General features: G+C 40.0%; 1 protein-coding gene across 4 annotated transcripts in view; it reads left to right on the top strand.

Moving 5' to 3' along the window:
* Window positions 1–25,457, top strand: part of ahi1 (Abelson helper integration site 1) — a 224,629-nt gene that overhangs the window by 94,874 nt on the left and 104,298 nt on the right. For all 4 annotated transcript variants that reach the window (XM_039738537.1, XM_039738538.1, XM_039738536.1 and 1 more), the window contains exons 18-20: window positions 897–1,099; window positions 11,009–11,060; window positions 11,904–11,983. In XM_039738537.1, coding sequence (XP_039594471.1) covers window positions 897–1,099; window positions 11,009–11,060; window positions 11,904–11,983 — 335 coding nt within the window. The remainder of the gene's footprint in view (window positions 1–896; window positions 1,100–11,008; window positions 11,061–11,903; window positions 11,984–25,457) is intronic.

Raw genomic sequence — 25,457 nt, 5'->3', positions numbered from 1 at the left:
CCTCAATAGAAATTGTCTATATATTAGTGCATTATTTTGTATTTATCTATTTCTGTTATGTTTTTATATATATATATATATATATATATATATATATATATATATATATATATATATATATATATATATAAAATGTGTGTGTGTGTGTATGTATATGTGTAGTATATATGTATATCTCTCCAACACTGCTCGGAATCCACAGAGTCCTTCAATGTGCAGTTTTTACATGCAATATTCCTTGCTCACAAATCCGCTTCTGGTGTGGTATTATGTTTGATATTTTTACTCCAGTTAGTATATAAATTAAAGGTCAGTCCTTGACACTTTTTTTTTTTAGTATATGTCAGTGCATTTGTTATCGGGGTCATAGTCTTTTTTTTTCCCTCTTTTGGCTTAAAGAAATGTGTTCTGTGTAAAAAATAACCTAATAATGACTGATACTTTTAATACAGTAATAAACTCTGGCTCATATGTGCATAGCATGGGAAAACATAATTCAGTGACATTTCAATGTGCATCTAAATCATAAAGTATTTTTTACAAATTATAATCTTCTTCTTTCGGTTGCTACCATTAGGGGTTGCCACAGCGGATCATCTTCTTCCATATCTTATTTTTTACAAATTAGAATAAAAAACAAAAATCAAGTTTAAAGGAATGTAGAATTTGCTTGTTACAAACCTTGCAAAACTAAAATACACATGAATGGTGGATGGATGGAATCTTGGTTTGGTGGAAAAAGGTTAAATGTTAGCATGCAACAAGCAAAGCCTTAATTGGAAATGAAAAATACCCTCTTCTTTAAGATATAATTAAATGAAAAGGATGAATAAAAGTTTGTAAAAAAAGTTTTTACTAAAAGACTTTTTTTTTTTTTAATTTATTAATTGTTCTAGTTGCTCAAATGGAAGCGGAGGCTGTGAAAGATGTGGAAGGACATCTTATTGCAACAGTTCCTAAGGGGCCCAGGTTTCTGTGCAATGTTTCAGATGTTGCCACACTGCAGGATTCAACATTGGCTTCCATGGATGGCTTTGCAAGATCTGCAAGGAAGTCAATGCGAAAGCAGCAAGTGATGCAATTGCTGGATTCGGTTCTGGTATGTGTCTTTTTTTTATTTTTTATTTTTTTAAACACTTTTCGGTGTGCGTGTATATATGTGTATATATCTCGATATTTGCATAATTTTATGTATGTGTGTGTGAGTGTATGCATAGGTAGATATACTAGTAGTAATTAAGACTTTTTATTTAGTATTTCTTGTTTAATGGACATAAGAATTATGCAAGTACATATAGGAACAGAGAATGTTGTAGAAAACTAATGAATCTTTCCATTTTTATGATATGTAAAATGAGAGACATCAGGCAGACGAGCTTCTTTTCTGCTTCTGTGGTTCGAAAACACCCACATTCCTTATTCCTTGTTACTGCATTGTACTTCCAGATGAACATTTATTGGTGGCCCAACACAGAGCCTGCCCCTATGACTAAAGACAAAATCAAACCGGTTTAAGGTTTTTTGGCACACATTATTTTTTATTTGTAGTGAGTTGCTGGGTATGTCGCATTAAGGTACTCTGCCTCACTGGAGTATGCCTCTGACTGCCTCTGAGCTAAGATTATGTAAAACAAAAGCTGAGACTAAAAATCGCTAGAAAAGTCGTCAAATGTGACATAGCCTTTACCTGCATGTCCAACCAACACACAACATGCCAATATTCTCTGGTGCCATGATCAACAAGAAAGCACCAAATACGCATCCTTGCTTCACTTAAAAAGAAAATGAAATTCTGCCCACATGTTGCCCTCTTTGTTCTAGGGTTTATCTGCAAGAAGGAACACAGTTTCTTAAGATGGAGGGATCCCTTGTTATTATACAGTACCCTTAGTTGTGGATATAAATTCCACAGGAATCTGTATGAGAAGAAGCAGGTTCAGAAAATAGATGGATAAACCTCTTCCCTATTTCTTTGACTGCTTCCGTTAGGGGTTGCCACAGCGGATCATCTTCTTCCATATCTTTCTATCTCTGCATCTTGTTCTGTTATACCCAACACCTGCATGTCCTCTCTCACCACATCCATAAACCTTCTCTTAGGCCGTCCTCTTTTCCTCTTCCCTGGCAGCTCTATCCTTAGCATCCTTCTCCCAATATACTCGGCATCTCTCCTCTGCTCATGTCCAAACCAACGCAATCTCGCCTCTCTGACTTTGTCTTCCAACCATCCAACTTGAGCTGATCCTCTAATGTACAGTACTCATTTCTAATCCTATCCATCCTTGTCACATTCAGTACAAATCTTAGCATCTTTAACTCTGCTACCTCCAGCTCTGTCTCTTGCTTTCTGGTCAGTGCTACCATCTCTAACCCATATAACATAGCTGGTCTCACTATCGTCCTGTAAACCTTCCCTTCCTCTCTTGCTGATACACACCTGTCAAAAATTACTCCCGACACTCTTCTCCACCCATTCCACCATGCCTGCACTCTCTTTTTCACCTTTCTTCCACAATCCCCATTATTCAGTACTGTTGATCCCAAGTATTTAAACTCATCCACCTTCGCCAACTCTACTCCCTGCATCCTCACCATTCCACTGACCTCCCTCTCATTCATACACATGTATTCTGTCCTGGTGGTCCTACTGACCCTTCATTCCTCTCCTCTCCAGAGCAGATCTCCACCTCTCCAGTGTCTCCTCGACCTGCTCCCTACTATCGCTACAGATCACAATGTCATCAGCAAACATAGTCCACAGGGACTCCTGTCTATTCTTGTCTGTCAGCTTGTCCATCACCATTGCAAATAAAGGGCTCATAGCCGATCTCTGATGTAATCCCACCTCTGTCACTCCTACCGCAGACCTCACCACTGTCACACTTCCCTCGTACATATCCTGTACTACTCTTACATACTGCTGTACCACTCCCGAATTCCTTATAAAATACCACAACTCCTCTCGGGGCACCCTGTCTTATGTTTTCTTCAGGTCCACAAAGATGAAACTGAACTCCTTCTGGCCTTCTCTATACTTCTCCATCAACATCCTCAGAGCAGACATTGCATCTGTGGTGCTTTCTTGGTATGAAACCATCCTGCTGCCCATTAATCATCACCTCACTTCTTAACTGAGCTTCCACTACTCTTTCCCATAACTTCATGCTATGGCTCATCAATTTTATCCCCCTGTAGTTACTTCAGTCCTGCATATCCCCCTTATTCTTAAATATCGGCACCAGTCCACTTCTTCTCCACTCCTCAGGCATCCTCTCACTTTCCAAGATTCCATTAAACAATCAGGTTAAAAACTCCACTGCCATCTCTCCTAAACACCTCTATGCTTCCACAGGTAAGTTATCTGGACCAACGGCTTTTCCATTCTTCATTCTCTTCATAGCTGTCCCTACTTCCTCCTTGCTAATCCGTTACACTTCCTGATTCACTGTCTCCACATCATCCAACCTGTTCTCTCTCTCGTTCTTTTCATTCATCAGCCTCTCAAAGTACTCTTTCCATCTGCTGAAGACACTCTGCTCGCTTGTGAGTACATTTCCGTCTTTATCCTTTATTACCCTAACCTGCAGCACATCTTTCCCAGCTCAGCCCCTCTCTGTAGCCCATCGGTCCTTTTCTCCCTCCTTAATGTCCAGCTTCTCATACAACTAATCATACGCCTTTTCTTTAGCCTTTCGGCACCTCTCTCTTCACCTTGCACCTTATCTCCTTATACTCTTGTCTACTTTCTGCATCTGTCTCAGTACCCCACTTCTTCTTTGCCTTCGTCTTCCTCTGTATACTCTCCTGTATTTCCCCATTCCACCACCAGGTTTCCTTTTCCTCCTTCCTCTTTCCATATGTCACACCAAGCACATTTCTTGCTGTCAATCTTACTACATCAGCTGTAGTTTCCCAGCTGTCTGGTAATTCTTCACTGCCACCCAGTGCCTGTCTCATCTTCTCCCTAAACTCAACCTTGCAGTCTTCCTTTTTCAATTTCCACCATTTAATCCTTGCCTCTGCCCTCATTCTCTTCCTCTTCTTGATCTCCAACATCATCCTACAGACCACCATCCTATGCTGCTTAACTATACTTTCCCCTGCCACCACTTTGCAGCCTTCAATCTCCTTCAGATCGACTCTTCTGCATAGGATGTAATCTGCCTGTTTGTATCTTCATCCACTCTTGTACGTAGTCCTATGTTCCCCCCGCTTCTTAAAATATGTATTCACCACAGCCATGTCCATCCTTTTGGCAAAATCCACTATCATCTGACCTTCTTCATTCCTCTCCTTGACATCATACCTACCCATCACAAACTCGTCTCCTCTGTTCCCTTCACCAACATGTCCATTGAAATCCGCTTCAATCACCACTTTCTGTCCCTTGGGTACACTGTTCATCACTTCATCCAAATCACTCCAAAAATCTTCTTTCTCATCCATTGCACACCCAACTTGCGGGGCATATGCACTAACAACATTCATCATCACAACTCTGATTTCCAGCTTCATAATCATTACTCTGTCTGACATTGTTTTCACCTTCAAACACTCTTGACATACTGTTCCTTCAGAATAACTCCTACTCCATTTCTCCTCCCATCCACACCATGATAGAACAATTTGAATCCTCCTCTGATCCACCAGGCCTTACTCCCCTTCTATTTAGTCTCTTGTATACACAATATATCAATCTTCCTTCTCTCCATCATATCGACTAACTCTCTCCCTTTACCAGTCATACTGCCGACATTCAAAGTTCCTACTCTCAGTTCCACTCTCTTTACCTTCCTATTCTCCTCCTGCCTCTGGACACGTCTTCCCCCCTCTTCTTCTCCTCCTTTGGCCAACAGTAGCCCCATTTCCGGCAGCACCCTGTTGGCTAACGGTACTGGTGGCGGTCGTTGTTAACCCGGGGCTTGACCGGGGCATGGAAGTTTGTATTGTTGTCTGCATATTGATTTGGCAAAATTTTACACCAGATGCCCTTCCTGACGTAACCCTTCCCATTTATCTGGGCTTGGTTACCGGCACAAAGAAACACACTGGTTTGTGCATTCCCTGTGGCTTTGTTACACCTCTTCCCTATTTAATAAAACAATTTCCCTATTTATTTTGAAACCAGATTTCTCTTTAGTATTTCAGGAAATGTTCAGTTCCAAAGAGTTTAATTTTAATCAAATATTCCCCACTCCCAGCAACTATACCGGGAAGAAGAAACAGTTGGTATTTGCATAGCTTTACTTGACCCGTTTTGGGGGGATCCTGTTGTATGATTTATTTCTAGCTGACACTAATCCTTTTCTCACATTGCTATGAATGGTCTCTTCTGTCTCCGAGTCAGTTAGTATCTTAGGTGGACTAAGAGATCTGTTTTTTAATTATTTTAAGAGAAAATGTGGATTTTAAGGGTTTTTTTTTAAATTTTATTTTAGTCAACAAAACATTTTCAATAGCAAACAGTCCAATCAAGGATATACTCTTTAAACACTGCAGCATTGTGTTCCAAAACAACTCCATCACACTAATCAGAGTGCTACATGACAAGTGATCCCAGTGTGTTTCCCCATAAATATATACTTGTTGAGCAAATTCTTAGGACCACTGTGCTTATACTGAGTAGGACCTCCTATTGCCCCAGTTCTTCTTTGAGATTCTGGTCCAAGTTGACATGATTGTATCACACAAACCCATGCTCTTGTTCTGCCACATCCTTTTACCTTTTGCTTACATGTTACCTAGTCAAGACAATGGCTGTTTCAACCTGACCTGGCATATCAGTATAAAACCAATTTTAAAAAAATTGGTTTTATGTCTTCAGGACAATAAGAGGCATCCTTTAACCTTCCAAATATACATTTTTGGCTATTCTGAAGGAATAAGAAGATAGAAAAACAAATACTGATTGAAAGCAAAAAAAAAGTGTAAGAAATACTTGATTTAGGGTTATTCCCTCATTTTTCCAATATTCTAATGTGTTCAGACTTCAAACTCTGACACAAGCATTCGTCTTCATTTTTTTTTCCTGCTTTTGCACTTACAGGTCCTTTGCAAAACAGTGACCCATGAAAGAGCCTGGAGTCTAATCATTTCTGTGCCCATCTTGAACTTGACCTGTGCTAAGTTTCTGCAGGCACTTGAATGAAATTCCTTTCACTGTCATCATCACAGTATAATAGTAGTAATAATTATCATCATTATTAGTCAGTCAGTCAGTCAGTCATTTTCCAACCCGCAATATCCTAACACAAGGTCACGGGGGTCTGCTGGAGCCAATCCCAGCCAGCACAGAGCGCAAGGCAGGAACAAACCCGGGCAGGGGGCCAGCCCACCACAGATCATCATTATTATTTACATTTATATAGTGTGTTTCTAATATACTCAAAGTGCTTTACATAGACAGCGATGAACCACCTTCACCTACTACCGGTGTGTAGCATCCACCTGGATAATGTAATGGCAGCCATTCTTATTAGCTATTAAGTGGCGAAGAGGTGAGTGAGATAGATGGACAATAATGGAAGGACAGGAGTTTATATTTGTGTGGAAAATGCTACTTTTGGCTTGTTAATGATTTCAAATTGCGGTAGTTTTTATGGACCATATCATGGTCCGGTGAATTTTCATTTTCTCTGCAACATTAGAGGCATGTTGCCCACAATAATACTTCAGATTCTATCACCTTGACAGTAGTGAGAGGGTGGGATACATCTGTCATTTTCGTGTGTTTATAAGCACACCCTCTTCACGTGTGTCTTTAAGCACAGAGTTATGTTACTACTAGTTGTCTTTGGCGGAGATGTTGTTTTAATTTGGAATCTGCATCAAAAGCCAGAAAGCATTACAACCTCTTGTGGACTTAGAAACAATATGGACACAAAGCGGTTTCTTTTAAGAACTATAGAATCTTCTGTCTATTTAGGTTTTGTTTTGCATTGAGCAGCATTCTTGATAACTGAATGTACGTTTCATGTCTGAATTAAGTACTAAGTAATGAGTATTTGAATAAACAGAAACACTTGTTAAAAAGAAGCATACAACAACTCAGATCAATTTAACTTTATGCAATTACAGGACACCCATCTGGTTTTATGTTTTTCAGTATTTTATATAATGTTGGCATGACATAATGAATAAAAAATAGACAGTATGCTATTGTTTTTTGTGTTTTTTTTTTTGCTGAAAGTTTTTTTGTGGGTGGGTCAGGGACAGGTGTTACTGATTCAGGATGTCTTTGCACAGGTGCCATGCTGCTCTGGTTGTAATTGGAGGAAGACTGCCAAGTAAAACCATTGGCACAAAAATTATCAAACACTTTCAATAAGCACACATACAATGGAGAGAAGGCTTTTGTGCGACTGCTAGGGTAACAAAAGGAGTGGGTAGTAGCAATTGAAAACAGAAGGAGCTGGAATGAGCAGATTATTCTTTTGTTACTTATCAGAGAGACATGCAGCCTACAGCTTGTAAAATGAAGAGATAGCAGACTTTGTGTTTTTAAAGGAGCTGACTATAGTCAAATGTTTTGCAGCACATGTTCTGCTTACAATGGGGCTTAAAGGCTAAGGAGCAGACATGAAGTTATAATCTAGCAGGCTTCATGGTTTTCAAGCCATTAAACCTAAAAGTGCTGGAGGCTCTTATAAAACTGTAGGGTCTACAGAAGTGCCCAGTTTGTGAATTCCAACCACAGATTTCTTGTTGCTACTCTGAAGATCCAGCTTGCTTCCACTAAGCTACCACCTACTAGGAGAATGAGGCTGGACCTGGTCAGGCTGTTTCTAATGATTTTGCACTCAAGTTTTTGTGAGGAGTTTACAGACTTGGGTGTGACTGCTGATCCTACTGTGATGTCACCAAAGGTCTCCTACAAGACTTTGAATGTTGCTGAGGTTTGTGTTGGTGGAAATGGTGTTCCCAGAAGGACATATTTAATCTCGCAGGGTACCCTGGATATTATCAAAAGGAGTCATAGTGCATGGCTTGATGGCAACTCTGGTCTGTATCGGGAACTGAAAAGGGTGGCTGCGAGGGCTCTGAGGGCAGATAAGGTGGCGTTTGTTAGAGGAATCTGTGAGCAGGTGACACACCATGTATGGTCTAGTGACCCACATCCTGCTTACAGAGGAATCGAAGCGCTGTGCATATCCAAATCTGTTCCTCAGAGAGTCACAGTCAGTATGGGTGATGGAACGGTCCTTACGGATGACGCTGCAGTTGTGTCCGGCTGGGTTGGCTTCTTTGAGCAGCTGTTTAAAGCTGATCCTCTTGCTAGGATGTTGGACATCTCTGAGTCCATGGTTCATGAGGCTGATCCTCCAATTACTGCAGCTGTGAATCACCCAGTCTCACTGTGATTGCAAAGGTGGTGAACCAGCTGAAAGTAGGAAAAGACTGCAGAGATCTGTGGTATCTGGGGTGAACTTCTCCAGGCTGGTGGTAAGGCTGTCCTCCTTGCATTACAAGCAATCTTTGCTTCCATTTGGGAGACTGGCGTAATCCCAACTGACTTGGGAAATGGGACATATCGTTAATACCTGGAAAGGGAAGGGTGGTTGCATTAATTACATCACGATAACACTGCTCTCAGGGCTGGGTAAGGTCCTTGCTAAGGACATCCTCCATACGATCCATGAGCAGTTGCTTACCTACTAGCTGCCGGAGCAGTCTGGTTTTACGCCTCAGAAGTCTACTATTGACCAGATTGTGACAAAGAGGTTTGTCATCGAGCGCAGATGCAAATATCAAAACAGTTTCTTTGCAGACATTGTAGGTTTTTGCAAAGCATTCAACTCATTTGATCAAGCTGCCCTGAGCGACATCCTGTGAGACTTGCAGGATCCCCCCCAATAGTTGCTGGATAACATGACTGGCCAGTAAACTGGTACTCTGCTACTCAGAGTGGAGGCAGAACCTCTGCATTTTTCCCAGTTGATTCTGGGGTTTGTCAGGGGAGTTTTCGTGCTCCTACTCTGTTCAGTGCTTACATGGACTGGGTGTTGGGCAGGGTTGTGGGGTACAGTGGCTGTGGGGCATCTGTTGGTGAAGAGAGATTCACTGATTTTGACTTTGCTGATGATGCTGTGATCTTTGCGGAGTCAATAGAAGCTGTCATTGGGGCTTTCAAACGACTGAGCAAGGACTCTGGCTGTCTGGGCTTGTGAGTGTCCTGGAATAAAACCAAGATCCAGGCCTTTAATGACCTCTTAGGCACAGCCATCAGCAGTGTGTCTGTCTGTGGAGAGAGTATCTACCTTGTCAAGATGTTTACTTACCTCGGCAGCGACATTCATGTCTCTGGTGACTCTTCCTGTGAAGTCAGTAGATGAATTGGGACAGCACGGGGAGTCATGAGGTCACCGGAAAGGGGTGTGCGGTACTCCCGGTATCTTTGCAAAATGGCAAAGGTCCAAGTCTTTAGAGTTCTAGTTCTTCCTGTTTTACTCTATGGTTTCAACATGGAGACTATCCAGTGACTTAAGATGAAGACTGCACTCCTTTGGTACTGTGTCTCTTCTGAGAATCCTTGGGTACAACTGGTTTGACTTTGTTTTGAATGAGTAGTTGCTCGTGGAATCCCGAATGAGGCACATTACCTGCATTGTGAGGGAGAGAGTGTCAGCTATGGCACTACGGCCATATGGCATGATTCCCCGAGTGGCTGTACCAGGCCAAGGGGATGCCCACATAACACCTGGCTGCGGCAGATAGTCATTTCCGGGGGTGGGTCTGGACCATGTATCTGCCTGAGTGGTTGCCAACCATGATTCTAAGCAGTTTTGTCATGCGGTTGGTGCGGCAACCTGTCATAATAACTCAGACCCTGGAGGACTGCACTGGCTGTAGGTTTTCATTTGACCCACTTTCTTAATTATTAATCAGTCACTACTGCTAACACAACATATTTTTTAAAATTTTGTCTTACTTTTAATTGACTATTTCTAAAATTCAGAGCCCATAATTGTTTCCTTTTTCCTTTGTCAGTAACCAAACTGTAATAAGGTGCAACGCGAGCCAGCATATGACAAGCAAACCCATTCTCATTTGCACCCATGTCTCCATTAAACAGTATCTGTTTACTTGAAGTTTTTGAAAATAAAATTTATTTCAGTATTGCATTTTTATGCAAAGCATGTAGCTCAGTGTTCTTTAAAAGTACTTAAAGAAGAAAATGAAAAAAAAAATAAACAATTACAAATAAGTATAGGAATGAAAAAATGCAATACCAAATATAGTAAATGAAAGTAGTTAACTAATACAGATATACAAGTAATAAATAGTCCTTAATTATGCATTCATTTTTAAATCTCTCATGATTATAAATCTGATGCTGTGGTCAGGTGGCCAGGGAGGGTCGCAAAAATAAAAAAATTCCAGAAGAGAAAAAAATGTGTCAAGGGTCTAAGGCCAAAAGACCACCCAGTCCCCACTGCACATTCTTCCTCAAGGCCCTGTCACATTAGACAACTTTTCCTGCATTTTTTCAGTCATAGCCTTCATTTACATAATCTTAGTTAGTCCGAGGCAGTCAACAGTACGCTCTAGTGAAGGCCATTCATATGCATTTATGTATTTGTGTGTGTGTGTGTGTGTGTGTGTATACATTGTATATATGAGAGAGAGAGATTTGCATTTTGCATTTCTGTTTACTGACCTTGAAACAATTAATAGAATCTATAAACTGGACAATAAAATGACTTCATTTCACATTGCGTTTATCATGCGTCCATTTTCAAAAGTTGATTTAAAGCCAGGTGAGGTACTGTCTGTGTCTTTTTTTTTATTACCATAATAAAAATGATGTACACTTTTGAAATGATAGGTGTTTTATTACTTGTATCAGGTAGTGGCGAGCAAAGATTACTAATTTTAAATATCATTAACGATAATGCGTTGGATAACTCCTTATCATTATTTTACTTAGGTTTCTTTAGACTTGTATTCTGAGTAGTGTGTTTTGACTTTTATTCTATTTACAATAGTATATTTCATATTTATTTCTTAGGAACCATTACAACATAACGTCTCTGCGACTGACTACATGTATGAAAATTCAGGTATGTCCTATCTGTACCTCAATCTGTGCCTCTTCTTGTCCACTTAACTCGGGTCCCAGGAGCTGGATCAGGTGTAAGAGAGTAATGCAAAATAGAGAGGGAACCAGACCATTATACTGTAGAGTCCACTGTAAAATAAATCTGTTTCTCATATTTGTTAGAATTAAACAAATTAATTAATCGCCCAGTGGCGATTTGGATGATAGTTCTCTGTGTTAGTGTGTCATAGAGAGGACATGAAGCATTGTTCATAATGGCCATCAGTTTTATCTTCATTCTCTGCTCTGCTACTACCACCAGCAAGGCCAAAGGGCTTCCCATAACTGAGCCTGACATCTCAGTTAAGTTACTGATTTGCTTGGCCCCTCTCACCACAGCATAGTAGATCGCACTGGCCATCTGAGTTATAGAAAAAAATAGATGTCGCTACCCACATTAAAGGAACGCAGTGTCCTAAACAAAAACGAGTCTGCTCTGCCCATTGCTACTTGAGGGTCGAGTTATTAGTGCTTTGTACATATTTTTGTTTAGCATATGAACATTTGTTTGATAGTTGTACCTTACTTTGCACATGCCACAGTTAACACATCTACATAATTACAAAAATGCAGATGTTAGCCAAATGGCCACTTAAATGGACTTTCCATTCCTTTTGCTTTGACCTCTCCCACATTCATGTATTGTTTGGTAGATTATACTGTTTTCACTGCAAACCAACTCTCCGTTATTTAATCAAATTGTTGCTTCATTGAGCACAACTGATGTGTTCTCATTAAAGTCAACCAACAGAGTTGAATTGCATTGTTACCATTTTTCTTTCTTTTAATTTGTTGTACTCCACAGGCATGATTTCTGCTATGTCGGGAGGTTTGATTAATGACAACAGTATCAGGAGTCCTGTAAGCAGTACCTACTTTCAAACGGTAAGTATCAGGCCAAATACACTGAATACATGCCCAACCTGTTACCAACTAATTTAAGTTTAGGCTACTTGGAGCCTGTCTCTGCAGCAATGAGAACCAGGCAAAAATTAACCTCTGGACTGGATCTCGGTTTATTGCTGGGCACAAAAAACACTGCTGCACAGTCATGATTGTGCTTTTCTACAAGTACAGTATGTGATGGAGTGTTTTTGAAAGAGTATGATGTCTAAACAAATGGGTATATGCAAACTTCACAAAAGGTCTACCCAGCTACAGACTGAACCAGAACCAAAGCATCTGGACAGTGATACAATTTTTAAACTTTTGTCTCTTTGTTTCACCAGAACAGATTTGAAATGAAGCAAGCAGGATGTGATTGAAGTGTAGACTTAAAGTTTTAATTCAAGGTTTTAACACACATATTCTAAATACAGCCATTTTTATACAGTACATGGTCTCCCCATTTTCAGGGTATTAGGACAGACTAACATAATCATGCTTAGTTGAAAATACTTTCCAGTCAATGACTGCCTGAAGTCCAAACCCATGGACTTCTCCAAGTGCTGAGTTTCCACCCTACTGATGCTTAGCCAGGCCTTTACTGCAGCCGTCTTTGATTGCTGCTTGTTTGTTGGACTTCCTGCATTCTGTTTTGTCTTCAGCAAGTGAAATACGTGTCCAGTTGGGTTGCGGCCAGTTGAATGACTAAACCATTGAAGAATATTCAACTTCTTTGCCTTGGTTTGCTGTCACACTATGTTTTGGCTCATTGTCCATCTGTACTGTGATGTGTCATCCTCTCCGTTTTGCAGTATTTGTCTGAAACTGAGCAGATAGTATAGATCCCTAAACACTTCAGAATTCATCCTACTACTTTTGTCAATGGTCCAATTAATAAGAAACGCCAGTGACCCACTTCTATTCTCAGCCATGCATGCCCATGCCATAACACTGCATCCACCATTTTTCTGGTATGCTACAGATCATAAGCCGTTCCTTGTCTTCTCCATACCCTTCTCTGTCCGTTGTTCTTGTACATATTGATTTTAATTTCATTTGTCCAAAGAAAACTGTTCCAAAACTGGACTATTTTTTTAAAGAATGTTTTCTGGCAAAGTCTAATCTGTCCTTCCTATGCTTGAGGTTTAACAGTGTTTTGCACCTTGTGGTAAACGTTCTGTATTTACTTTCATGAAGTCTTCCCTTGATTGCAGACTTTGGCAATGATGGGTTAATGCTTCAGCATATATGGGGAAGTCCCTTTTCTATTCTAGAACAAATGTGCCCCAGTGCACAAAGCAAAGTCCATAAAGACATGGTTAGATGAGGAAGAACTTAACTGGCCCGCACATAGCCCTGACCTCAACTCCATCGAACATCTTTGGGATGAACTGGGTTGGAGATTACGAGCCAGGCCTTCCCATCCAGCATTAATGCTTGACCTCATAAATGCTCTACAGAATGAATGGACACAAATTCCCATAGAAACACTCCAGAAGCTTGTGGAAAGCCTTCCAAGGAGAGTGGAAGCTGTTATAGCTGCAAAGGGGGGGACCAACTCCATACTAAAGTCTATGTATTTCAATGCAATGTCATTAAAATCCTTGTTTGTGTAATGGTCAGGTATCCCAATACTACTGTCCATATAGTGTACTGATATATAAATATAATATACTTTATCTGTAAATACTAATTTAATATGCAAAATACTTAAGGACAGTAACATATTGATTTGTGGGAGTGGGCCTAGCTGTTCATATGTATGCTTGTCACTCTTTGTAACCACTAAAAACATATAAAAATAAATATTAGGGATCAGCACTTTTTTCCTATCTGTTTACCTGAGGCTTTTGTTTAAATCTAGGAATGTACTTTTAAAAAAAAAAAAAAAAAGACACCTTATTTGAATGAGGAATGCCCTGAAGGCAGGTAGCCTGAGCTACAAAGTGAACTTTGATGAATTGATAAGTGATGTGAAACAGTGAGCTATTTGGCTTGCAAATGATTTATGCAAATATCCTCCGTAGGATTGGACACTAAGTTTGTGTTTTAAGTAAAATCCGCAAGTGTGCTGCCTATATGGCTGCTTAGCTATGCCCGTCACCATTTTTTTTTTTCTTTTAAAATTTAATGATTGTTGTGTTATGAAAATTTTTTATCTAAAAAATTTCTAGAAATTTGCATAATTTGCCTGGGATTGGAATGTTTAAGAAAATGAATGCAAAGTAGCATTTGGCACGGATTAGGTATTTTCACTAGTTTGTTCCCTTTTATTGTTATTAAAGCTTCATTGTACTTACTTTCTTGTTGCTTAATGCTGGGAGCTGTGGTAAACAGGGAGAGTTGTGGTCAGTTTGTCTTTTTATTTTGCTGCCTCTGTTGTGAAACTAGATTACCACCCCCCACACCTCCATTTCTTAACGCAATATTTTTTCCACAAACTATATTTTTGAAACTGTGATTGCTTCATTTCATTCATCAGAGGGTTTGAAGCAGAGTTATTTGAGGAAGTTGTAAAAATGTCAGGGCCAGAGCTTGTAGTAAAATAATTTATGTTCCTCACTAGACTATTTGTTTACTCCATTCTCGATTCACACAACCCCATGTAGGACATATTTAGATCTATAGTTTGTTAATATTGTCAAGTATAACTTTTGCTTAGTTTAAAAATAAAACTCATATACTTTCATAATTGTAGCACTGTGGACATACAATAGGTGGAAATAAATACAAATTATTATTATTAATTTATGATGAGAAATTTCAGGCAGCTGCTGTGAAATCCATCCCAACCAGTGTCCTAAGGTTTAAGTCAGGTACTGAGAGTCCTGAGCAACAGCAACACAGCTCTAATCTTAGTGCCCAGCAGCTAATTGATCTCAATCTCCAGTTCTTTATATATGGTTTGATTTTCAGCTTCTTTGTGTAAGATGTCATTGTCATCTGCTACTGCTACATTGATCAGCAGGCATTGCTTCATCTTGTGATGGACGATTATATGAGGACGGTGAGCTGGATTGGTACAATCCGCTTGCATTATCATGTCCCAATTATGATAGTGTCTCCAATGGTGACTGCAGCCTCCAGCAGGTCCTGGTGTAATTTCTCAGGCAATTGTCCATCTAGTGCACCATAGATCGACCAGTGCAGATAGCTGGCAACCTTGTACTGGTTTATGTGTTCATTAGAAGCCAGCACGGTGTACACAACAATGATGTGGCTAATCATCTCCTTAGGCTTGCTACACTTTCTGCACTTGCTTTGAACCTGCTGCCTTAAGATGCTGCTCTGGTGGTACCTCCTGTTGAGGGCCTGGTCCTGAGATGCAGTGAGAATTGTTTTTTGATACTGGGGCTGTTCAGCCATGCCACATTTGCACCTTCGTCCACAAATGGTCTGTAAAGCCTATGGTAGTATCGGCTGTGAAGTGGCTTTCTTCAGCAGGTTGATCTTATCTGTCTTGAGTTCAGCTTCATTGCAGATTGGTCGACAGGCCACACTGACAAGTACTTTCTCTTAATTTTCCAAACTTGATGTGGTCACTCAACCCAACAATGGTAGTTTTGTACCTGGACATGAGTTTGATTAGTCGGTGCCAGTGAGCTACAATACAGATGTATTGCTGTTGGTATAAAGGAGTTCCAGCTATGTTTCTTGTTAAATTGCAGACAGTTCTCAAAGTTCTCTACCTGGCTCCACTCCTCTGTCTCATCCTCCTTATCAATACACCCCATAGGCGCTGAGTCAGCTGACAGTTTCTACAAGTGACATGACCTGCTGTTATATTTATAGGTCAATGGTGTATAGAGTGAAGAGAAAAGGAGACAGGCCTGTTCCTTGTGGTGCTCCAGTGTTGCTCACACAGTCCTTGAGTCTCACAAACTGTGGTCTTCCTGACAGATATTACCATTATCCAGGACACCACAGGCTCATCCACCTGCATATCTCCGAGTTCACCCCTTAACAGGGATGGCTGGATGGTTCTGAATGCACTTGAGAAATAATAATAATAAAAAAAAAACAGAATCCTCGCAGTGCTGCCTGCTTTGTCCAGGTGAGAATAAGCCTTAAGGAGCAGACCAATAATTACATCTTCCACTCTAATCTTTGTCCAGTAGGCAAATTGCAGTGGGTCCAGGTGATCTTACCGCAAGAGGACTCCTATAGTCCAGGACCAGCCATGGTCCATATAGAATAGATGTGATATGGTGAACTGTTACTTTTGGTTTTTGACGTTGTATCCATATTGTGTGTTGTTGAATCTGTTTGATGGTTTAGGCATGACAAAGCACCAGAGAAGGGTAAGTGAGTCTCCCTGGAAGATGCCTCATCTTATCTGTGTTCAGTCTGTGAGTATTGATGTGTTGATGGTATATACAAGTAGTGTTCTTGTCCAGTATCCCAGTAGTGTTTGTGTATGAGTATGGGGTGCATCTTGTAGAAGTGTCATTTTTGGACTAGCCACATGTGTGGGACAATGTCATATGCTTTTCTACAGCCACTGAATCCTGTGTGTAAGTTTCTGTATTGTTTGTATGCCTACTTTATTATTCTTATTATCATCATCCATTTTCTGAACATCTATTTTACATGACAAGATCAGAGGGCTAAGGCTTATGCCAGCATTTTGAGTCACAAGTCAGACCATTATAGTGTGCTGTCAAACCCACATTTACTCATGCCAGGCTGGGTGCCAGATAGCCTAATATGCATATGTGATAGGAGACCAGGCTATCTGGAGAAAATCCAAGGGTGCTTGGGGAGAAGGGGTGAACTCCTCACTAGCACTGAATGAACTGGGAGATGGACGGCATTCTCGGCTGCTCTGAGGCACCAGAATTAATTGCATATTTTCATTTATTTTATTTATTCCTTTAAATGAGGTACATTTGATACCATCTGGATTATTTGTAAGCAAAAGGTAAATGTTGAGGATTTACTGTCCATACTGTTTTTTTTTTTTTTTTATTTCACTATATGAACACTTTTGTATTTATTTGTGTACATTTTTTATGACAGACGTTGGTTTCATTTCCCTACAAACTAAACTAGGTGATGTTTTTTTTTTTAAAAGGAATAGGTTGCACACTGAGACAGACATGAAAAGGGAAGCCTTTTACGATTTAATGGTCTTTTTTTGGTTCCATGGAACAGATTAATTTTCATTTTGCTTCTGTTAAACAATGTTGATAACCAAAAAATAAAATGAACTTTACACTTAGGCCAGCAGAGGGTGGTCCCAGTTCCCTCCTGAAATATCTGCCTGCCCCTTAGTAACTCCTGCCAGCCTTGTCACTTGTGGGTGTTTTTTGTTTTTTTTTTTGTTTCATTTTGAGGGGACATCCTTTTATGTTTTTTAAAACTCAACAGCACAATTGAGACTGTAGATACATAAAACAAAGGTTACCAATTTACCTTTAATTTTGAAACACCGCAAGCTGTTGTTGCAAAAGCAGTTGTGCCTTTTTATCTACAAAATGCATCTGTAGAAGAAATGCTCCTAGTAAAGGCTACGTGAAAGCATTCATGTACATTTTAAAATATTATTTATTCCGATATGCATTGCCACCCATAAGCGTTCATTCTGCAGATCTTAAGCCGATGTCAAATGTGGTGACTTGTAATTGTAGGGTATATCGGACTTGCCAACTGCAGTTGCTGATCTCATCCATGTCAGTTTACACAACTGAAAATCACTGGGAATTTAAAATTTAGCGGCTGCATGCTGACTTTCCAACACAGTTACGCTCACCCCAGTTTCTGATAGTGTGCTTTCTGATGGGTCCAATGCTGTACAAAAGGATTAATAGGTTCAGCAAGTTCATCCATAAGTTCTCCCATCCATCCATCCATCCATCCATCCTGCTATATCCTAACTACAGGGTCACGGGGGTCTGCTGGAGCCAATCCCAGCCAACACAGGGCACAAGGCAGGAAACAAACCCTGGGCAGGGCGCCAGCCCACCGCAGTTCTCCCCCATTCTGCTTTAGTATGTAAAACATAAGATATTGGACAGAAATGCTTTTTTTGTGTTTGTAAAGTTCAAAACACCTGTGGTCCTTATTCCTCAACACTGCATTATAGGCATTGCACTTCATTGGCTGTTGGCTCTTATGCACACAGAACCCACCCTTATGACTAAAGACAAAATCAAACCTGCTGGATTTCGTCAGGGTGAGCGGCAGACACATTGGAGTAAGTCACTGGGAATGTCAGACTTTAACAGGAGCATGCCACCGACTACTTCTGACTCTGTAAGATTATGTAAGGAGAGGCTATGACTGAAAATCTGTGGAAAAGTCATCTAATGTGACATGACCTTTAGTATTAATAATGAAACCTAGTACGTGAAGGTGACAGAATGAAGAATGTGTTTATAATCCGTAATAATAGAATTCACAAAAAGTGGTAAAAACAAAATAAAAATTGATGTGCGCTGAAATGCAAATGAGAGATTTTTGTAGGTCCTTTCTCTTTATTATTTTGTTTGATTGTCTTGTATCTAGGTATCTATAAATACCTAACAGCTAAACTAAGTGGCATGTTTCATCCAGGGTGTGTTTGCTGGCTTATGTTTGTTTTTCTTTTCAGTATTGTCTTTGTTTGTTGTGATGTGTTATTTTTCAGGTATTAATGTGTCCACCTGCGTTGCTTGTGTTTTGTCGGTGGAGCTCCAAGAGACGGGGCCACTCTGACATCATGACTGAAGGACTGCCCTGAGCCGCTGTATCGTGAGGCTGGGGAGCAGACCCTGTAGTGGTTCGTTGTCATTCAAGGAGTGTCTTTTTCATTGAGTAGTGTTTTTCTGGTTCTGGATTTGTTACTTCTGCTTTTTAAGTTTCAATATTGTGGACTTGGAATTGTTTGCTGGGTAGGGGTACAGACAAGGTGGATAAATGGGCTTGTTGAGGGCCCTGGATGCAGAAATTCAGCAGTTTTGTAACCGCGCCATCAGTTACAATATGGGCAAGAGCAGAAATGGTAACAACTGCACAGGCCTACAGAAGATAGGAATGCATAATGACTTGAATCAAGCAGAGCATAAAACGAACCCACTCCTTGCATGTAGTGCTCTACTGCCCACCACAGGACAAAAGCAGCCTCCCACTTCAGCCAGATTTCATTTGTATCCACAGTGGCTGACTTGAGTGGTCCTTCTCAAGATCATAGACTGAAATTCATACCAAGGAAGACTGAATTCTCTTGTCCATTGAATGGGAGCTTGCGCATCAAGTGAATTTTGTGAATGTCATTAATGACTTCACAACTGTGAAAGCTGGGAGGTGGATTGTGTAAAAGTTAATCATTTACTAGATTTTCTTTACATGATATTTTATTGCTTTTGGTTTGCAGTATTAAAAATGATTTGCGTTTGGTTTTGTTTGAAATGGGGGTAATAATATAAAAGTTCATACTTGTAATGTTTTACATCTGAGCTGAGATGTTACATAATAGGTGTTCAAAATGTTTTGCATTTGGTTGTTAATGTTAGAAGTTACATTTTGGTAATATTTGGTTAGCACCCATAAAGTGGGTGAGGCAGGACCCATTAGTACAGTTCTGTCCTGGGCCCAGACATGCAATGGCTCCCCTGGCTGCGAGTTGCCTTTTTAGGTATGCCTTTTAAGTTTTTTGCCATTGTTTGTTCTGCTTTGGCTTACTTAGAATACATTTTTCATTTATAAAGACGCCTTGTTGGATTTGTCTCTTTTGGCAGAGGTTTTTGGTTACCATTTTAGCTTAAATGTTTTTTGGGACATAAACAACAAGTTATATAAATGCAGAGAATTATTAATATTATTGTTGTTGAATTATTGAAGCCTTATCCCTGTTTTGGGCCTGTGTAGGCTGAAGCCTACTGGTACAGTTTGAGGTCAGGCTGTTTGGGGTGAGGCCAATTGCTGGACAGGCTAGGGAAGACTCTGGTCTGGCTTATGGATCTTTTTTTAGACCCCTTTTCATCATTTTGAGTGCATTGATTCATAACACCAAACGTCTTCAATTTTTGAATGTTTTTGCATGTACTCTTGTCTTTAAATTCTACCATAATTTAGTACTCATTTTTAAGTATATATTTTATTGGTTACAAAGTATCAATACAACAGTATAAATAAATTCACACTTGCATATATTATCAAGCAATCACAGTCAACCCCCTTGTCAACCAAAGTATACAAAGAAGAGATCAGTAAGAATTGCAAAAAAAAAAAAAACAGCAGATGGCTGGAGGGATGCAGTAATTACGCGGCTTGCAGCTAATGCTGTCTTTACTTTACAGAGAATGATAACTAAGGACACCATTGATGAAGGACTGGCATATAGCAGAATGAATATAATTTTGTGTTTTTCTGGTTTGTTTCTTGCCATATGTGCAGTGCTACTGGGATGGGCTGTGGCTCCCCACCACCCTGATTTGGGTGAAGTTATTTTGAGAATGTTTTTTGTAACCAATAAAATATATACTTAACTGATACAGGAGGTAATACAATTCTTTTCACAATTTAGGTTAAATTGCTTGTCGTTCATTCATATAAGTGTGAAGGATGAATCTGAACACAAAGTACTGCTTTATGATGATGATGCCTTGCTTTTTTTTTCCTCTCTTAATAAGTCCCTTTAAAAAGGGAATAGAGAAATTGGAGAAGATTTCATGGTTTAAGATTAGCTGAAGGTATAGTACAATCTGGCCTGTAAGTATTAGGACAGTGACAAAATTTTCATATTTTTGTCTCTGTATGCCTCCACAACAGATTTGAAATAAAGCAATCATGATGTGATTGAAGTGTGTGCGCTTTCAGCTTTAAATTAAGGAATCTACCAAAAATATCATATGAGCCATTTAGGAATGTCAGCCATTTTTCTCCATACCCCCCTCAATATACAGGGGCTTAAAAGGATTTGGACATTTGACTGACAAGATGATCAATAGCCAAGTAGGAGAAGTTCCTTCATTATTTCATTAACTGTTAAGCAAGTAGAAGGTCTGGAATTCATTCCAAGTGAGGAATTTGCATTTGGGAGCTCTGTCATTGTGAACTCCAAATATGAGGTCCAAAGAGCTGTCCATGCAAATAAAAACAGTCCATCATTAGGCTTTGAAAATGAAACAAATCCTTTAGAGAGACAGCAGAAATGCCACGAGTGGTCAAATCAACCATCTGGTACATTCTTAAAAAGAAGGGACACACTGGTAAACTCACTGTTCTGAATGATTGCAGAATTCTGTGCTTGCTGATGAAGAACTGCTTCTCAACATTTAGCCAAACCAAGAATGCTGTCAGGAAGGTGGACCTTCATTGCCAAAGTCAACAATCAAGAGAAGACTTCAGAGAAGTAAAGATGTGGGGTTTACCACAAAAGTGCAAACCAATGGTAACCCTCAAGCATAGGAAGGACAGATTAGACTTTGTAAGAAAACATTTTGGACAAAGGAAACAAGATCAATATGTACCAGAATGATGGAAAGAAAAGAGAATGGAGAAGAGAAGAAACTGCTCATGATCCTGTGAATACCACATCTTGTTGTTATGGCATGGGCATTGGTGACTGCCAAAGGAAGTGGATCACTGGTATGTGTTGAGGATATGACTGCTGGCAGAAGTGGAAGGATGAATTCTGATGTGTACAGGGCTATACCGTCAGCTCAGATTCACACAAATGCTGCAGAACTGATAGCACAGCACTTCACAGTACAGGTAGACAATGAGCCAAAACATACTACGAAAACACACCAAGTGCTTTTCAAGACAAAGGAGTGGGATATTCAAAGATAGGGTCAATCATCTGACCGCAAACCAGTTGAACATGCATTTCACTTGCTGAAGACAACACTGACTGCAGAAAATCCAACAAACAAGCAGTATCTGAAGACCACTGCAGTAAAAGCCTGGCAAAACATCAGTAAGGTGGAAACCCAGCATGGCTATGGCAGCCATTGACTGTACAGTACACCCCCAAAATGCTCTAGGAATGTAACCCCCGCGAATTGTGAAAAACCACGACTTTTGGATGTGGTTAAAAAAATGCCTTTTAAATGCCTATTTTTGTAGTTTAAATACAGTATGCTCCCAAAGCACTTTAATTTCGTTGCAAACTTAGCTTAATGCATTACCTAAAAAACAGAGTTTAAAGGTGAACCCGTATACTGTACAGTACTGTACTGCTATGTCTCCCGCGGTGCTAGAATGTAAAATACCGATGTTACCCCTATATGTACTGTAATTCATGCAAGCACGTTTTCTTTAGTATGTGATATCGTTTTCTTTACATCATAATTTCATTTAATTAAAATACAGTAAAAGGTATGGGTACTCACCAGTGTTGAATGATATTGATGATGATGATGATGAAGTAGCTGTGCAGTACGATGCAGAGGATTTAAAACTCCTCGGGTAGTGGCTCTTCAGGAGGAGTCGAATCTTTGGACAGGTGGTCTTCTGGTGGGGTTTCGTGCTGACTTTTCTTTATAGGTTTCAGGAACATTGTGATGGGAAGTTTCTACATTGTCTCCTGTAAAAACTGCTAGTACAATTTCCGTGCTTTCTCATGGATGATGTTACCGTCCAAGGGATGTTCTTCTTCCTGCAGTCGGTTGTCCACAATGCCAAGGCAGATTCCATCCTGACGATATTTTTATTCCTTACGGTCATTACCTTTTTGGCACTATCACAGAAACTTACAGATACTGTACTCCAGATTGCTTCTTCATTCTTCTTTATGTAGCGTGCCGTCCTTTCATTAATACCATAGTCGGTGGCGCGCTACTGCAGCATAACATTTTAGTTCCCAGAGCAAATCCAGTAGTTCAACCTTCTCCTTGAGTGTTTTAAACTTCTTCTGGCGCTTAGGCTCAGTGCCAGAAGCCTTAGAAGGTGTAGGGTGATTTGGCGACATCTTGTGCGTTTAAGAATAACAAAATGGAAAACATGAGGACACTCGGCTGGAGTCGCGTCACAGGGCAGCAATCAATCAGCAGCAAGTAGAAACGAATAGTGCTCTCGGATTGGCTACTTTCACAATCCCAACCTGCGTTTCCCTCAACGGTTGCTTCCTGTTCTCTCTACAGCACAGTATTGCCTCAAAAAAGGCATAAAAAATTGCAGAGGATATTTGCGCTTTCCGCTAACAATTGATAGTTAGGTTCTAAAGAAGAATCCGTGAACGACTGAGTCCGTGGATCCTGAACCATGACTTCGCGGAGTCTACTGTAAAGGATATTCAACCAAATATTAAATAATGATCACTATATTCATGATTATGTTAATTAGCTTTGAGCCCCTTAAAAATGTCCGCGATTCCTAAGTGACTCATGCAATATTTTTGTTAAACCCCTTGAATTAAAGCCTATACTTCAATTACATCTTGATTGCTTTGTTTCAAATCCATTCTAGTGGTGTGTGGAGCCAAAATTATGAAAACTGTCACTGTCCAAATATTTATGGACCTGAATTTATATAAATTCCTATCATCCTTTTCAAGTTTATTTTTATTCAATCAACATGAGATTATTTGGTGTTCCAATTTTCTTACAACTTTGCATATTCTTAAAATAATTAAATATTGTTCTAATTTCTGTTATCCATGTACGCTATAATAAAATACTAAGGTCTGTGTGTCCATTCCCTCAGTGCAGTCTGAGTGGTCAATTTAACTTTGACGTGACAAAAGAGGAAGTGTGAGTGCGAAACGTACGAGGAGGAGTAAAGGCACACACTGAAAGAGTCGCCTTCAAAGACAGAAAGTATACAAGTTGGCAGGAGGCAAGAAAAGCGCCTCAAAATAACGAGAGTCTGAGAACTGGCTTGAGAAGGGGAGCACCAGTGAAGAGATGATTAGACACGTGAATACGGAAGAAAGGCTCCACAAATACAATGCATTCATAATAAGAAGAAGAAGAATCTGGATTTATAGAGTGCCTTTTGCAAACTCAAGGTTGCTTTACATACAGAGTAAAAAAAAATAAAAAATTGAATGCAGGCACAGTGTGATGTTCAAAATTCTCCGTTAAAATACAAGTATGGATTATATTAATTACCGTATTTCCCCAACCCAAATGCAAATTGGGTGCAGCTTGCTTAAATGGAATCTAAAAACATTCAATAAAAGTATAATTCAGTGCACAAAAAGACGACATACTAAAATGATTCGTTGAATTTAAATGTACTGTTTACTTCAACAGTACATGATATTGGTAAATGCAAAATGTTATCAATTTAATTGTTCACGCTCAACTATATTGTCACAATACAGCTGCAAATGCCTACAGGGACGTGCCAAATTAGATGCTTTTACTTCAGATTGGTAAATTCAGTAACGCCGCAGCTAATAACATGGGGCAGCTTATCGTAGAGTTTTAAAATATAAATGAGCATTTTCTGCAGCTTACAGAATGGGGCGTCTTTTCATTGGGGATTTACGGTACTAAATACTGAACCAGTACACCTATGGACCAAATTCACTGTCGCACTGTACAGGGGTCATTCTACTTACAGTGCCACCCCAAACCCAAAATATAAACTAAACTCTACAGGTTTTACATCTGGGCTTTGGTTGAGCCATTCAAGGGCAGTCAAAGACTTCTCCTGAGGCCATTCCAGCTTTGTCTTGCCTTTATGCTTTGGGTCATTGCCATGTTGAATGGTGAACTGTCAACCCAGTCTGAGGTTGGGTGCACACTGGTGCAGTTTTTTTTTATTTTTTATTTTTCCCCCCACCAAGGACCTTCTGTGTTCTGACCAGTCTCCCTGTCCCTGCTACTGAGAATTGCCCACATAGCATGATGCTGCAACCATTACGCTTAACTGTAGTGATGGTATTAGGCAAGTTATGAGCAACGCCTGGTCTTTGCCAGATATAATGCTTGGAGTTCTGCCCAAAAAGTTCATTTTTTGTCTCATCAAAACAGAGAATCTTTTTCCTCCTCTTCTCAGAGTCCTGTAAATGCTGTTTGGCAAACTCTAATCACGAGATAGCCACTTGTACCATAAACACCTGATTGATGGAGTGCTGCTGAGATGGTCATCCTCCTGACAAGTTATCCGATCTTAGCAGAAGACATCACTGTTAGAGTGACCACTGGGTTCTTGGTTACCTCCCTGTCCAAGGCCCTTCTTGTCCCATTAATCATTTGGCAGAACAGCCAAATTTAGGAATTGTCCTGCTGGTTCCAAACTTCTTCCTTTTCACAATTATTGAGGTCACTGTACTCCTGGAAACACTCAAAACTTTAGAAATTGTGTTATTCCCTTTTGTGCAGATCTCTTCCTCACCACAATTTGATCACAGAGGTCTACATAGAGTTCCTTGGACACCATGGCTTGGTTTGTCTCCTGCCAGGCCGTCTGAATTGTGGGGCCTTCTGTACACGGGTACACAGTCAGTTAGTTGCAGTCAGTGGCCATACCACCTGCACCTCAGGTCATCCACCCAAAGCTAAGCTTGTTCAGACCCGGCCAGTACTTGGATAGGAGATCA

The sequence above is a fragment of the Polypterus senegalus genome, chromosome 16 (genome assembly GCF_016835505.1).
Source record: "Polypterus senegalus isolate Bchr_013 chromosome 16, ASM1683550v1, whole genome shotgun sequence".
Taxonomy (NCBI): domain Eukaryota; kingdom Metazoa; phylum Chordata; class Cladistia; order Polypteriformes; family Polypteridae; genus Polypterus; species Polypterus senegalus.
The sequence above is the reverse complement of the archived record's forward strand: the minus strand, read 5'-3'. Positions and strand labels throughout refer to the sequence as shown.